Source organism: Mus caroli, unplaced genomic scaffold, assembly GCF_978045245.1.
Source record: "Mus caroli unplaced genomic scaffold, Mus_caroli_1 scaffold_6, whole genome shotgun sequence".
Lineage (NCBI taxonomy): Eukaryota > Metazoa > Chordata > Mammalia > Rodentia > Muridae > Mus > Mus caroli.
Window position 1 is genome coordinate 60,907,675 of NW_028227261.1, and position 17,385 is coordinate 60,925,059.

The 17,385-nt window shown below is 38.5% G+C and overlaps 1 protein-coding gene across 3 annotated transcripts in view; it reads right to left on the minus strand.

Moving 5' to 3' along the window:
- Ift74 (intraflagellar transport 74) overlaps nucleotides 1-9,314 on the minus strand; it is an 83,409-nt gene extending 74,095 nt beyond the window's left edge. The window contains exons 1-3 of one of the 3 annotated variants that reach the window (XM_085839185.1): nucleotides 9,151-9,314; nucleotides 5,943-6,077; nucleotides 2,150-2,285 (exon numbers count right to left, since the gene is read on the minus strand). In XM_085839185.1, the coding sequence (XP_085695311.1) occupies nucleotides 2,150-2,285; nucleotides 5,943-6,062 (256 nt within the window). In that variant the 5' untranslated portion in view covers nucleotides 6,063-6,077; nucleotides 9,151-9,314. Of the gene's footprint in view, nucleotides 1-2,149; nucleotides 2,286-3,619; nucleotides 3,809-5,942; nucleotides 6,078-9,150 lie in introns of those variants that run through there. The other 2 variants (XM_085839186.1, XM_085839187.1) reach the window with 2 other exon arrangements.
- Nucleotides 9,315-17,385: the final 8,071 nt, after the last annotated feature.

The window sequence follows — 17,385 nt, forward strand, 5'->3', positions numbered from 1 at the left end:
GAATAACTAAAAAAATAAAAATAAATTAAATTTAAAAAAAAGAAAAGAAAAAGAAGACACTGGTCTGGAGAAATGGCTCAGTGGTTAAGAGCACCTCTGCTTTTCCAGAGGACCCAAGTTCAATTACCAGCATCCACAATGGGCAACTCACAACGGCCAGTAACTCTAACTCCAGGAAATCTGAGAGCCTCTTCTGGCTTCCATGGCACTGTACTTCTGTGCACAAACCCACACATAGATGTACACATATACACATCATTTTAAAATAAAAATACAGTCTTTTTAAAAAGAAACTAGTCACTACAGGACTGACTAAATAGAAACTAGACCCATGGAAGCTTAGAACAGAGCAATACAAAAGGACTTTTTAAAAATGTTATTTCATTATCATTAGATTGTATGATTGGGGGAATACATGTGCCATAGCATACATGTGGAGGTCAAAGACATAATAATTAACTATATTTTTACATTATTAATAATTAAGCAAAAGCTTCTAAATAATCAATGGTTTTTCTACTTAGTTAGCAATATGGTACTATAAAAATATTAAGTCTCCTAAAAGGAATTCCATACTATTAGGGTACAGTGGTTAGGAAGAAAGATTAAGAAGTGGTTAGGTTAGCAAGATGGCTCAGTGGGTAGAAGTGCTTGCCACACAAGCCTGACAACCTGAGTATGATTCCGGGAACACACAGGAGAAAAGACACAACTCCAGAAAATTGTCATTTGACTTTCACACATGTACTATTATACATGTGTGTCTCCCCTCCCCACTCTCACACAAACACACACGCAAATAATAATAATAATAAAATTAAATAATAAAAATACAGTTGTTCCTTGGTCTAAAAAGGGAATTGGTTAGCAGACTGCAATGGACACAAATCCAGGGATGCTCAAGTCCCTAATCAAGTTCTGCAGTGCTTTCACATAATGTATGGATGTTACCTCACACTACTTAAAACCATGCAGATATAACGTACAATGTCCTATCAGTGGTATGGAGTTATATCACTGTTGGTATATTTATATTACACTTGAAATTAGCTTTGTACATCAGGATTATCGTCAGTCCTCACAAATCATTAGTCACAAGAAAAAACCTAAACATTTTAATCATTGTTTAATTTGGCTTATATATGACACTGATCAAATTCCTGAAATAAGCACAATGTAATAGGTTTGGGGATATAACTTAGTTGTAGGGCATTTGCCTACTATGCACAAGGTCCCAGGTTCTATCTCCAGTACCACACCAGAAAGGAAGAATTGCAAAACTAAGTTGAGCCAAGTACGGTAATATCAACAGTTGAGAGAGCTAGACAGGAGTTCAAGATTGTCCTCAGTTGCATAGAGAGGGTGAAGACCACTAACTATTTTTGAGGCAGTCTCAAAAATAAATAAAAAAATAAATTATTATGCCTTAGAGAGAAGCATAATGTCAGTCTTGATTTCCTTTCTAATCACTATAGTGGAGAAAAGCAGTAATAGCTCTCATCTCCTAAACATTAAAGTGTGTAAATTGTATGTGCATGGGTACATGCCATGCACATGTATGAAGGTCAGTGCAGCGCACAGCTTCTGGGAGCTGGGTTTCTCCTTCCATCATGTTGGTGGTGGCATCGGGAGCCATTTCACAGGCTCAGTAAGTGGGATTCTAAGTTGAATGCTACTAAATGAATTTCAAAATATTCTTATATAGTATAAAAATCTAATTTCCAATAATCAACTCTTCTTCAAATTTCTTCCAGCTGTAGTAAAACTCTATGAACAGAAAAATGAAGATCAAAGTGTGTCATATACACACACACACAAGCACACATAGCTTTCTAATTCACAATGTATTTCACATGCATTCTATTATCTAATAATTTTAAAGGTCAAAAAATAAGAACTATGCTGGGTAGTAGTGGCATACGCCTTTAATCCCAGCACTTGGGAGGCAGAGGCAGGCCGATTTCTGAGTTCGAGGCCAGCCTGGTCTACAGAGTGAGTTCTAGGACTGCCAGGGCTACACAGAGAAACCCTGTCTTGAAAAAACAAAACAAAACAACAACAAAAAAGAACTACAAGCTACATTTCTCATATATTAGGATGTGCTATTACAGTTTTGGAACAAAATATATTTATCTTCAAAAATAAATACCTTTCATGCCAGTCTTCATTCCACTCAAACCTTGTTGGGTCACAGGACGATCAGCAACTTTGATTTGAGATGACAAAACTCCACCAGTCCCTAAGGGACCACCACGAGAACCTGGTCTTGCTGTTGTTGGTGGCATCTAAATGAGAAGGAAATTGACACTTTTATTAAACCAGGAAAAACACTATATACCTATTAGCATAAGATTATAAAGAGAAATTTTATAAAAATGAAAACTCTACATAATTTGCATGTTCAAGGCCAGCTTAGACTGCATAGCAAAAGCTACCTAAAAAAAATTTCTTTTAACATAGGGCCAGTTAGCTAGGGCCCTTACTGCCATACCTTTTGATCTATATTTGATTTCTGGGCCCTACACACTTAGAGAGAACTGACACCCTAGGGTTTTCTTCTGACCTCCTCATGGGCACCATGGTATGGGCCTCCACTTTCACTCAGATAAATAAATAAATGGAAAAAAAACATTAAAGTATTATTATTTCTACATAATGATATTATAGTTGATTTTCTCCTTTACAGAATCTAGTGTTTCAAGCATTATTATAATGAGTATATGTTTTCTTTAAAATTAGGAAAAAGAAAATTTTCATTTTGGAAAAAAAATACTATTTCACAGCCTGAGGAAAGACATAATCTCTTCTTGTCAACTCTACAGCACAGAAAATCATGGGAAATTACAAAATTATAAAATATATAAAAATTATAAAATTGTTCCAAAATCTCTCTGTATCTTCTACCTTTTTTATCTTTTTGTTTTAAATTTCTCTCTGTACAAGAGCAGATTAAATATAGGGTACAAAATTTTAATTATTAAATTTTTATCATTTAATTTGTTGCAGGAGTGGGTAGGTAGGTGGAGGAGCACCCTCATAGAAGCAGGGGGAGGGTGGATGGGTTAGGGGATTTCTGGAGGGGAAACTGGGAAAGGGGTAACATTTGAAATATAAATAAATAAAATATCCAATTAAAAAATGAGTAAAAAAAAAACTACCAAATTACCCACTTCTTAAGTGACTCAGAGAATTACTTGCATACTATTTAGATAAGTTGCCAACACTAGTACTGGTACAGAATCCAGAAAATATGCTAAAAAATAGAAATGATTATAATTCAAATTAAAAAGTTCAGGGCTACCCACAGTGGTCTCCAGGAGAGACAGATGAGCCTTTGCTTTGGAAAGTTTCTAAACAATTCTTTCTGCTGCTTTAAGCAAGCAGAACTGGGAGAGCTTTGCCCTTTATCAGTTACAGATGCAGTACAGAGGAAAATAAGGTTCAATGAAGTTAAGTACATGTATTCACTTGGAAGAACATTCAAAAGATACTACTGAAAGGAGCAAAAAAGGCTAACAATGAATAGAATATTATCCTGATTTTGAATCAGACCACAAGCCATGTGTGCATATGTGGTTTGTATCTGTAAATGCACAGAGAAGGCTGATAAGTTACATACCAAACAGCTGGCAATGCCTGGAATAGGAAGCTCCCCAGTCAGCCACTGTTTGATTGCTTTACAATGAACATCACTCATTTCAAAACCTCAGACATCCCACAAGTACATGGCAAGTAAGAGTTGGGCAATAAATTGTCAGATTACTTTTCCAAGTATTTCATTAACAAGCAACAAAAGTATCAATTATTTCTAGAACAAGAGAAAAAGATAGCATATATATGAAGACTTTAGAAAATTATTTACATTTTAGGTTATAATAATATGATACCATTATCTTAAAGTCTACATAAATCATAAAAGTTAGAGGGGAAAAGATGCTGTTCTTCTTTAAACACAGAACGAAGTATTGTATTTCTTCTATAATCAGTCTATTATTGGAACTTGAATACCAGAGCTACATACTTTCTTAGTTACTCAAAACCAGATGTATACAACAGAGAAAAGGGTGGGTTTTTATTTTTCTCTTCTCTTCTCTTCCCTCTTCTCTCCCCTCCCCTCCCTTCCCTTCTCTTCTCCTCTCCCCTCCTTCCCCCTCACCTCTTCTTCTCTTCTCTTCTCTTCTCTTCTCTTCTCTTCTCTTCTCTTCTCTTCTCTTTTCCTCTCCCCTCCCTCCCCCTCCTCTCTTCTTCTCTTCTCTTCTCTTCTCTTCTCCCACCTCCCCCTCCTCTCTCTCCGCCCCTCTCCTCCCCTGTCCTCCCCTCTCCTCCCTTCTCTTCTCTTCTCTTCTCTTCTCTTCTCTTCTCTTCTCTTCTCTTCTCTTCTCTTCTCTTCTCTTCTCTTCTCTTCGACACAGTATTGCTATTGTCCATTCCTGGCCTGGATAGGCTCTTGCTATTCTTCCAGCATGACTGGAACCTATGTAGCCCAGTCTGGCTTTGAATTCATGGTTGTCCTGCTTCAGCCTCCAGAGTATCTTAACCCTCCATTTCATTTCTAACAACATGTAAAATAAGTCTTTAAATATTTTAATAATGAAAATATAATCATCTTTGTAAGTTATTATTTAACTTAGAAAGATCAGTTTATAAACTTCATACTTTTTCAAATGTGGTGTTTCTCCTACTGACTTATACCACTATCTTAACATTTTAAAAATATTTTTCTCAATTTCTGTGACAATCAAAAAAATTTTACTAATACCATTCATGTATTTATATTTGGCTATTATATCTTTTCTCCTTTTTGTTTTTACCATTCTAACAATTTATAATTCTATTCTTCCCCAGGATTAAAAAAAAAAAAAACTCACAAAATTTTACTTGAACATGAGTTTTAAACTTTAATCTAGAACAAACTCATACATATTAGTAAAGTTTGCTGTTTCATCTTAAAATTCTGAATACTGATGTGTGTGGTTCTAAGGACATTCTGAATTCAAGGCTAGCCCAGTGTATATTAGAATTGATCCTCTCTCTCTCTCTCTCTCTCTCTCTCTCTCTCTCTCTCTCTCTCTCTCTCTCTCCCTCTCTCTCTCTCTCTCTCTCTCTCTCTCTCTGTGTAGGTGTGTGTGTGTGTGTGTCTTTTTGAGGCCTAGTTGCTCTGTGTAGCTGTGGCTATCCTGGAACTTGCTCTGTAGACCTGGCTAGACTGGAACTCAGAGATCTACCTGCCTCTGCCTCCCAAGTGCTGAGATTAAAGGTGTGCATTGTGAGCTTTTGTCTCAAATTTTAAAAAGATATGAACCACACATACAAAAAGTTAGCAGTTTATCATTTCTTTCCTTTTTATGGAATCTTCAAGTTTTGTATATTCAAATATAAAAACTAAAATATTTTCAAGTATTTGGTTTTTCTATCATTAGAAAGTCCTCAGACTTATCAACTTTATATTAATTATGAATATTTTTCTCTACCAGTTATAAACTGTTTAAAATATCAAGTTTCTACACTCTTTGTAAGCCTAATAAATGATACAAGAAGAAACAAAAATTTGCTTTAAGAATTCATTAGGTTTGGGGCAGTCTCAATATTCTGTGTTTTTTAACTAATTTGAAATGCATAATAAAATTCTTACAAATGCTTGATTCTGTTTCTTGTCTATTTTATCTCACTAGATTATGTTCCTAAATACACTGCACAATTTTAGTTATAATAGCTTTACTCTCACCTAGTATATACAAGTCCCTGTGTTTGATCCCAGCACAAGAAGTAAATTCTTATAGCTTTAAAATATCATAATCACTAAGAATAATTCCTTAATAATGGCCTTATTCTTCCACATTGTATTTTTACATATTTCCAAAACATTTTTCATGCAATAATATTGTTTAAAGAATAAAGGAACAATAAAGTAAAATCTCTGTTATTGCAGATTCCCAACTTACTGCAGTCGCCACTCGAACATTGCCAGACGGGGGTCTTATTCCAGAAGGAGGCCTTCCTGTTAGTCCCATTCCACCCCGAGAAATAGGGCGAGGGGCTGAAGATTTGTGATTACTGGCCATTGTTCACTTTACCCACTGTTTGGAGACAAAAAAATAATTCAACTTTCCTTTGAGGTCTCATACACCAAAATACTTGTAGTTCATTATACCCTTCTTTCAAACACCCAATTCAAGATGAGTTTTTTCTCTTACACACTGACATACTCAGATACTACTTCAAGTCAAAATTAGCTTTAATTTTACTCAAATTTTACTTTAATAGTTCATTTAGAACTATGGGACTGGGGCCAGTGAAATGGTTCATTTGAGTAGAAAAACATGTCACGCAAGCTTGGTAATATGAGTTCAATACCTGGGGCCCTTGTAAAGGTGGAAGAAGAAAACTTAACTACAAACTCGTCCTCTGACTACACATGTATACTTCAGCATGAGCTACATTTATTACAGTATCAGTCTTTAATATTCCATCTCTGCAAAGGCAAGACACTCTTAATTCTTCTTGGTGTATACAATTCTTAATCATGTCTCCATGTGTTCCTATCACTCCCATCAAATAACCTGATTTCCTAGAAATGAGAAAATGAGGACATAAACTCCATCGCCTTTAGAGCACATAAACTCAACTGGAACATCCTGCTACTAGTATCAGCAGTCATCCTTCTCTCATTCAAGAGTAAACTATTCTGATTTGCCCTCTTTGACCCACTATGTGGGTCATATACTCCACATCTCCCTTGAGATACTATCCCCACTGCTGCAGCTCTCTTTAAAACTTACTTTTTTCAATCTCTTGTCATGTTCAATTCTTTCCTAACCACAGACACTCATTTGTCCTGCAAACTTCTCTAGCCTGTGCAGAAAGTCTTCCTTATATAATCAAGTTGTACCCAGAAGCTAATTTCCACTACCTCCTAGATTTCTACCATTGCATTTAATGCTCTCTGTCGATATTACAGGGATGTAACTCCATCTTTGACTGTTGTGCACTCTATGTGAAATCATCAGCATGGCACCTGCCTACTCTACTTCTCTCTTCAGTCTCCTTCATCCTCTTCTTGGCTGCTGACCCTGGAGCAGGATGTACTAGTTTGTTTTGTATGCTCTAAAGGTAATACACAATGCCATCCATAGTCTTGTCTTCTTTTTCTCTCTAAGCTCTGCTTGCACCATTACATTCACACTCAAGGTTTGAGCAGACAATAAGCTAAAGATTCATAACTCCTCATCTCTCTGACACACTTACTATCAGGGTTTCATATATAAATAATTAATGTCTCTACTCAGATATAGTCTAATCGTTTTCGAGACAAACATGTATATAATTAATGAGAATCTATCATACCCCCCAAATCTGCCCTTCCTACTCATACACATCAGAAACTTGGTCCTTGATTTTTCCTCTCTCACTTCCAATTGTGAGAATTATTAATTCCTTCAAATACTTAGTGCACACACTTTCCTTTCTATTTTTACAGTGCTGGCATCCAGTGTAGAGCCTCACAGTTCAGGTAGCCTATTATATCAACAACCTCTTGAGTCTTCTTGCCTAACAGACATCTTACACATGGGCTTTTCTCAGAATTCTTCCAGGACTATTCTAAAGTACCTCTTCTTGGCTGCTGATCAATTCTGAGGGCTTACTGGACAGCTGTATAAGCTACCATATATCCTGCCCACATGTCTGTCCCTGTACCTCTCACAATAGATGAAACAATCTGCTTTTGTATCCCTTTCCCTTGAGAACAAGAGTTGGCTGGTATCTTTAATCTACAGCATCTGATTCAGTGGCAAACAGAAACTATGTGAGTGTCTCTTGATATCCTCCAATACAAAGGCATTCCCAATTACAAAAATTTGCTATATTTGGGCTCAGAAGGTAGTTCAGTGGTAAAGAAAATAGTATTACCCCAACCATTCTCCAGCACCACTAAGAGAAAAAAAAATGTCTTTTTTAAAAAAAAGATAAACTTTTTGGGGAGATATATATGCCTAACTTGACTTACAATTTTAATTTTAAAAATAAATCAGATATGGTGGTACATGCATGCGATGGGAGGGGGAAGCAGTTACTATGACTGCAAACAAAACATCCATGGGACTGTTCTACACCTAACGCTCAGCGCCTTGGCTTTGCTTTGCAACGGCTTCTACAATTTTACACACCATTTAGTTCCAACTGTAGTAAGTGCTCATAAATGTCTACAGTTTTATCACTCAAACCAGGCACCAATTCTGAATGTTCACTTGTTGACTGAAATTTTCCATTTGGACATGAATACCATTATCTCTTCAAGTAGGGGGAACAAAAGTCAACCTTAGCATTTTCCTATTCCAAGTAGCACCATATCCCTATGGTTTTGAACAACAAAGAGACAGCAACAGTATTTTTGCAAGGAAAAGTCCTATAGTCAAAACTCAAAAGTCGTTAAAAAACAAAACAAAACAACAACAACAAAGAACCTCAGTAATCCTCTAGCTTTCCTGTTAGCTGAGAAAACGACTAACTTATGTTAGTCCCACTTGTGTTAAGAGAAACGGGAGGTGGGCTCTCGTAACAAATACACCCCTATCTCTGGAGTTCTTCGATCCATATTCTTATCATGGCAGAGAGAGGCCAGTATTCACACATTCTCTGATTCTACAAGGATTAAGGATACAGTCTACCTCTGATAGTAACCACTACATAAACTTGGCACACAATGCCTTTGGGATGTGATTTTTCGTCTCTAAAACAAAAGAGTGGCCAGGAGTCCTTATTTTGTAGTTGTTGTTAAGTTCGGTTCTTACATGGAAAACATCACGTTGTTTTGTTTTCCTTATTATTACTACCCTTATCCTCCCAGACCCAACCATTCTGACTTGTATTAACCGAAAGAAGCTACGTCCTTCTCCTGTAGGCGGCTGACCGCCCCTTCCTTCAGAGCAGAGACTTTTCTGAGGCGTCCGTATCCTTCCCCTCCTTCCCCGGGTTGGAGCATCCTTTCGGTCCAGGCGTAGTGTGGAACTTCCCAGGCCAAGCCTCCGACCCCAAGTTATAGAACCAGCCAGGAGTCCACGAATTCGAGTTTGTTCCGTTTGGAGCGAGTCAAGAGTGGCCACAGAACCTTAACCCACGCAGGGAAAAGGCAAAGGAGCTGAGATTTCTCACCTTGCCTGGTGCGACTGGGGCGCCGCTAGGTCCCCGCGACGTGAACTTCTTTCTGAGGAGTCAACGGGAGCGCCAGCCCCGCATTTCACCGCTCACCAGTGCGCAGCCCAAGAGCCAGGCCTCAGAGTACCCCCGCGACGCCGCGTATCCTAGCAACGGTCACCGCGCGGAGAACGCTCCTCGTGATTGGCCGGCGCTGCGCCTCAGATCCCGGTACTTAAAGTGGGGTGGGGGAGTCTCGCGAGATTTGAGAACAGTTTCTTCCCTCCCTCCTTCCTTTACTCTTCTCTTATCCCTTTCCCAACTCACTGCACACATTCGTGAAAGAAGTCTTTACTCTTTCTTTGGTACCAGAGTCTCCCCCCCCCCTTTTTTTAAACCTAAGTTTGTGAGAAAGACTATGTAAAATGGTTTGAGTGTCCTTAAGAGAATTTGTTTTAAAACAAGCGCTATGTCTTTTAAATCACTGAGTAGCTCAGAGTGTTAAGTATCACACTGGAACTACTCCTGGTGCGAATTTAGTTTTTTGTTTATTTCAAACTAAACGTTTGACGGATTTAACTTACCCTGGCCATCTCCTCTACATAAAACTGAGAGTGACTGCATTGGCTCCTCCAGTTGTCAGTAATAGTGGAATCTGAGTTCATTGCTTGCTAGTTCCAATCTAACCCTATGCTCACACCCAGAAACTGAATGAGAGCACACAAGAGAGGTCTATTTAAGCAGGGATGCCAGCCTCAGCAACTATATTCAGGTTTTAAGACTGAAGGTGTATCAACAGCAAGCTGCAATATTTTTGTCAAAAAACTTGTAGCCTGTTCTGCCAGATTGCCTAATTACATTTTGGGGGGGGGGGTTATTTGTTTTGGTTTTGTTTTAATTTTAGACTGTCTTTGTAGCCCTGCCTACCCTGGGTTATAGCCTGGTTATATGGATCTTCCTGACTCTCCTAAATACTGGAGTTAAAAACTTGGACCACCATACCCAGCTTCTTAATAAACTTTAATACATTCATTTTTCTGATTTTAGTTTACAGTTTCTGTGCCTTCCAGTTAAGAACTCTGATAGATGTAACAGTTCAAACTGGCAGGACAGGTGTTCATGACCCAATTTTAAATAGACTAATTTCCTATAAATCCTTTGGGTAGTGAGCAGTGTTCCTGTATCTTTTATGTGATGAAAATAACACAGAACAGGGCATCTCATTTAATAGCCTCTCAGCTTCCAGAGGGAAGGAATCGACTTTATTTGACTTTGGTCATTTTCATTTTGTCTTTGCTTGATTGTTTTTTTTTGTTGTTGTTGTTGTTGTTTGGTTTTTTTTTTTGTTGTTGTTGGTTTTTTTTTTTTTTTTTTTTTTGTGGTACTGGATGCCAGGCACTGTACCACTGGGCAACATATCCACAGTCCAAGATTTTGTTGTTGCTGTTGTTGTTGTTTATAGGAACTTACTTGGGCTTCATCAAATAACTGAGTATTTTAAGTGTACATTGTGTCAGGTTCTTTTCTGTCTGATGACCTCATCGTCTTAAACTGTAGATCATGAACTTTCATGGGCTTCAACTCAATGTGGGGGGTTTCCCCTCAAATTTACAATTCTGAATACACAGTGAACAAAAGTTAAATTAGAAACAAATTGTAATGAATCAGGTGTGTCCTGAAACACTCACCCACGCTGCATCTCATGTTTCACTAAGGCTTTGATTCCTTTTTTTTTTAAGATTTATTTATTTATTATATGTAAGTACACTGTAGCTGCCTTCAGACACTTCCAGAAGAGGGAGTCGGATCTCTTTACGGATGGTTGTGAGGCACCATGTGGTTGCTGGGATTTGAACTCCAGACCTTTGGAAGAGCAGTCGGGTGCTCTTACCCACTGAGCCATCCCACCAGCCGCAAGGCTTTGGTTCTTAAACACATAGGTACTCTGCATTCCCAATACTGCCATAGCACACTAGTGCTAGCTGAAACACCTTGGCTCAGATTCCAGGCTACTGTATGCTGGGAATTGCAATGTTTTTACTATGTAGTTTCTCTAGTCTTATGAAAACATAAACTTTCTGGGTGCTGAAGTAACATTTTTACACTCCATCAGAATCCTATAACGAAAACTTTGGAATTTTGGTTTCTTTTAAAAACATAGAAATATCAGGGTATGTTTTCATTTCAATCCTAAATATGGGATATGGGCTGCTTCAGATGGTCCACAGCAGCAGACTATGATTTATCTCATGCTCAGGCAGGGGTGTGACTTTGCCAACTGTAGATATTTCTGCAAGTTTGTGACATTTGGAATTCTGAAGACTTTTTTTGAGTGTATATAAATGTTAGGACCCTGGGAGGCAGGGTGGGTTATGAGGTGGTCATTGTTTGTCATGGTCTGTTAAGTAGTCATGTGCAAAGAAAAAACAAGAAGAAAAAAAATTACATATCCTGATCAAACTTGCCCCAGGGAACTCAAAGCCTCTAATTAACAGTAAGTAGCCCAACAATAAAGTTGCCCCTTTCAGACCCTTGACCTTATTAAGGGATCTCTTTCCTTTCCTCTCTGTCCTTTTTTCTCTCTTATCTAGTGTTTGGGGATTGAAAGAATAGAAGAAAACAGGGTGGAGAAGGGTGGAAGAAAGAAGAACCCACAAAGTAGCAAAGACAAGCTACAAAATCCAACATACATTCTATCCTTGAGGCAGTGCTTTTGAAAGTTGGGCTTTCTTTTTAATTCCATTAGGTATGACTAGTCACTGATTATATTTTCTTTTTTTTTCAAAGATTTATTTATTACTATATATAAGTACACTGTAGTTGACTTCAGACACACCAGAAGAGGATGTCAGATAATTATGGGTGGTTGTTCCCATGTGGTTGCTGGGACTTGAACTCAGGACCTTCAGAAGAACAGTCAGTGCTCTTACCCGCTGAGCCATCTCACCAGCCAGCCCACACTGATTATATTTTCAGTGACTAATTTTAAAGGTTTTTGTTTGGTTGGTTTTGGGGGCGTGATTTTAGAACCTGAGATTTTTTCTTTTTCTTATATTTAAAAACTATCAGATCTGTGAGCTGGAGTGATCTCTCCTGTCTCGAAGAACCAAAAAGAAAAAAAAAAAAGAGTTATCAAATCATAATGTTGATCTGTAAAACACTCGAAATTAAAGATATTGTAAATCCTGAGTTAGGTTGCCAGCATCCTTATCCAAAGACGGAAACTGCCTAGATTCTACTAGCACTGCACTCATGTGCACATAGACACACACACACACTTAATTAAGAAGCTATGAGTAGTATTTGTTATAGGGAAATTGATTAAGGCACTGCAGGGTTCCCTGCAAAGCTCTCCTGCTGGCAAGGACACAGTCCATGTGAAGTAAGGAAGAAATCTTGGTTCAACTGGACTTAGTCAAGCTGGATCAAACTTGTAGAGAGGCTGATGCCAGGCAGTTTATTATAAGCATATTCAACACCATACAATTTGGAAAAAAGTTTCCAGGCAACAATCATTCCAATTCCAGTCATACTATAAAGTTTAATGCATGACTATATAGGAACTCCTTTGCATAGTAGGTGTGATCATGAAGATAGCTTCTAGAGGTTAAAGGCCTAGGACCTAGTGTGGTCTCTGACTGAGACAGCACAGAGGTCAGCAGGCTAGGAAGTACTGAAGTCATCTCCCTTAGGGATGACTTCTGTTAACTGAGAGCTAAAGATAAAGGTCTAGGGAGGAAGTACTTGGGATAAGCATTCAAAGGATGTCATTGAGGTCTGGCTCTATAGATAGCACAGGTCACTAGGTCATTAGCAATGTCCACTCCCAGCCTTTGCCAAAGACCAGCATCTGCTAGGTCTAGGTTCCTGAGAGAAGGAGTGTCTGGGAGCAGGGAAACAAATGACTTGAAGTCAAACTGTGGGTCAAAGCTGGTCACCTATGCTCTGCTTTCTGTCTTTTCTGCTTTCTTTCTCTGATCTGCTTTTTTGGAGATCTCTAGACAGCTCTAAGTTCTGCTCGAGGCAAGCAATTGTCTTTTCCTATTCTTTGGATAGCTTACCTTCAGAAGACCATAAGCCCAGCCTTTATTTTGCATATCAATCAATATTTTACTTCTGGATTCCTTTTGATTATCCTAAGAATCAGCATCCAGCATCCGGAGACAGTTGGCACACATTTTCCTTTGACTTTACAAAAGAATTCAGAGATCTGCCTGCCTCAGAGTATCACAGATAATAAACTAGCAGGGTGGGAACCCCTCCAGAAATTACTATTTCCACCATGCCTGGACCTGGACTCATTATGTCCCAGGCTGACCTTGAACTGCGAAATCTGCCTATACACAGTATAGCTACCTCTTGTTCCTTTAGATTTGTGAAGCCCCTCATAATTCATATTGCATCCTTATATTTTTACATAGTTGAGAAATTATATATTTTTGAACTCATGTTTTTAGAGTTCTTTTCCACAGCCTAAGGGCTGTCCTGAAGGTCCCAGCATTTACCACTTTCTAAAACCACACCTTCGCCTCCCAGACTCATGTATCTGAAAACGTTAACAGAGAAATTATAGAGGAAATGAGGCCATCAAGGGTGCTTGAGCTGTTACCTTGCAGAAGCTACAAAGGCACACCTGTATAAATGGGGAACACCACACACTTCCTAATTTGCTCCCCTGGATTCCCACTTGTATTTCCTAAGGCATCAAGGAATGTTATTCATTGACACTTTTCTTTAGCATCACATACCAATTTTTTGTACTAAGTTGGGCCTACAAGCTTTTAACCATTTGATGAAACAACTGTTTCCTTTATTAGCTCAATTTGTGTAAGAACTGACTCTTTCTCCACTTTCTTTTTTTGAGGGTGGTGGGGGTGGGGTTGCGAGACAGGGTTTCTCTGTATAACCCTGGCTGTCCTGAAACTAACTCTGTAGACCAGGCTGGCCTTGAACTTAGAAATTCACCTGCCTCTGCCTCCCAAGTGCTGGGATTAAAGGCTTGCGCCATCACTGCCCTGCTTTTTTTTTTTTTTGGGGGGGGGGGGGATTCAAGACAGGGTCTCCACATTTTTAAATATGTATTTTGTTAGTTATTTCCTTTTTGGAACAGTGCCTCTTGTAGCCCAGGCTGGTCTTGAACCTGCTACATAGCTTCTGACCTTCAACCTGTAAGTGCTGGGATTACAAGCCTGTGTTCCTATGCCCAGTTTTGGTTTTCTTCTGTTAATTTGTATGATCCCAAGATACTGAACACAATTGGGTAGATGAAAAGAACTTTTCTTCCCCAACAACATGGAACGGTATTCAGGATATATTGTTAAAGAAAGATGAAGAAGTGTTCACAGCAAACACATTCTTGCATATAAATAAATGATTTCTGGGAAGCATACAGGAAGGCAATAGTAATTGTGGCCTCCAGAGAAAAAACTGGATGGTTAAGGCTTGAAGAGTTGCACACTATCCTGTTGAAGTTTGGGGTTTTAGTGCAAACAATATTCTATTTTTGTGACAAAGAAAATAAATAAAGAACATAATTAATTTTCACACTTACTAAATGAATTCAACAATTACCTGGACAATGTTTCCAAAGCACGTGAAAATACATGAGTTCCTCAATGTTGAGCAAAAAACCAAAACCAAACCAAAACCTTGTCAGCTCAGGAAAGTATCTCTGTTCTCTTGGTGGACCAAGCTTGAAGACAGCTATTACCTTATGCAACACCATGGGAAAGAATGTTGAATTGTATTTGCTTTAAAAGCCGTTCCTTATTCTCTATTGCTCTATTGCTGGTAAGTACAACACAATGAGCTGTAGAGACTTCATGATGCACCCTGCTTCAGTAACTCCACATCATATGAAGCAGTACTTGTCAGGCTGGGCCATGGGCTGAGTGACTCCATTTTATAAGACAGCAATTAGCTTCCTTTTGAGAGTAAATGCTGAGGCAGTCTTAGCTGTGCAAGTGAACAATTACCATCTGTCTAACAAAAAGTACAAGCACAGACAGATCATGTAACTAAGTAGAATATGAGTTTTTTACACAGAGCACACAGCTATACATGGCCACATGAAAACCACATCAGAAATCCAGACCCATGAGCTTATTGAATACATTATTCCAATGAGGGGTGTGATCTTCCATTAGGATCATATAAAAGTAGTACAGTGGTACTAAGAAAATCCTACTACCTAGGACTGAAGTAAAAGGATGTGTGATTGACAATGGTCATGACTATGAATGAAATTAGTGGCACTTGGCAGCAAAGGCCAACAAATGTTTATTGGTGTTCGATCAATTCTGACAATGCAGAGCAATACAAGTGTGCCAACCTATATTTCTGATAAGCTGCTCAGCTTTTTAGTAAAATAGAGTTCGAGTTAAAGTATTTGCTTTTATAACCTTTGATTATGAAATTGTGAGTTTGTCAATTTTCCACAAAGAAAGGAAAAATAAAACTTTCTTTTGATATTCCTGCAATTAAACATAAGAATATGTGGACAACTGTAATGATAAAATAATATTGATGATTAATTTACAATTTGCTGATGCTAACTTTTTGTTTGTTTGTTTTGTTTTGTTTTGAGATTATAATCATTTTCCTCTGCCCTTTCCTTCCTCTAAACCCTTCCAAATACCTTTCCTTGTTTCTTCATATTCAGGCTTCTTTTCATTAATTGCTGCTGTGCATGTGTGTGCCTCAGTGTATGTATGTGTTCCTAAATGCATAAATACAACCAGTTCAAGCTATATGATATTACTTGTATGTATATTTTTAGGGATGGCCACTTAATATCAGCTAACCAACTGGTGTGCTCTTCCCTAGAGAAGACCTTCTTTCCCATCACCTGCTCTCCTTAGTTGCCTATAGTTCTTTGTGTAGCACTGAGGCCCTGAGTGTGTTCCCTGTCCATGTTAGCATGGCTGTTGTGGTTGTCCATGTTCAGCTCATTACTAACCATTTCTAAAGCTAAAGCTGGGGCCAGAGAGACAGGCTGCAGGTAAAGATGGCTGCTGCCAAGGCACCTGAACTGGATCTCTGGTCCCCATGTACGTGGACAGCTGACTCCTATTAGCTGTCCCTTGACTTCCACATGAACTCCATGGCATATGTAGATGGTGGATGTGCATACACATGTAACGAAGCATTTTTTAAAGAGGTGAAGTCCATTTTATCTTTCCCTTTTCTGTTCTAAGGGACTTGGACTTTTAACAATTACCCTTTTTGGGGGAAGCAGTCTGAGTCTCAAGTTTTAAAGAACTGTGACTACAAGATTCCTGCCATGTTACCTTCATGCACTTTTAACATTTTATTTCATGTATAAACCCATGGTTCCTAACTATCAATCGTTCAACCTTGGTGGTTTTGAGTATATGATACTGTGGAGGTGATGTGGATTACGCAGAAGCCACAGTTCACATACGGTATTTTGTTTTTTCTCGATGGACTGGTGGAATATATGATTTTTTTGTCTTTTGGTTTTTTGAGACAGGGTTTCTCTGTGTAGCCCTGGCTGACCTTGAACTCAGAAATCCCCCTGTCTTTGCCTCCCAAGTGCTGGGATCTAAGGCATGCGCCACCACTGCCCAGCATATGATATGATATGATACTCTGTTGCAATACTGAAATGCAACAGATCCCAGCCAGCCAAGGCGGATCACAAACGCATAATTGTTCTGAGTGTGATTAAAAAACAGACTAAGGAGCTAGTCCACTTTTCCTTACCAAATACGATTTGTGCCAAGAGCTTTTGCTCAGCAGCAGGCTAATATAAATGTTCTAAGTGTATCTAAGGTGGAATAGGCTAACAATGGTACTCGATAGCTCAATTTAATGTTAAATGCATTTTTGAAAGTTGTAGTTACTATGAGTAGTGTGTGTGTGTGTGTGTGTACACACATGCTTGCAAAAGTATACCCTTCTGTGTGTGTGTGTGTGTGTGTGTGTGTGTGTATCAGAGGATGACTGTGGAGTCAGTTCCTTTCTGCCAACTTTACTGAGGTTCTGGGAATTGAATTTAGGTAGTCAAGCTTGTATGACAAGCATCTCTACTTGCTGAGCTATCTCTCTGGCTTCTTAACTACATTTTTGCTTATGACATTTGCAACTTGTGAGAAAGCAGCTCCTTTATAAGTTGAGGATCACCTATATTTTGGTATTTTAATCCAAGCATTTGGCACTTTGGCCAAAGAAGTTAAAATTTTTGGAGACCTAAAAGAACAATATTCCTAAAACATCGTTCTTTTAAAATAC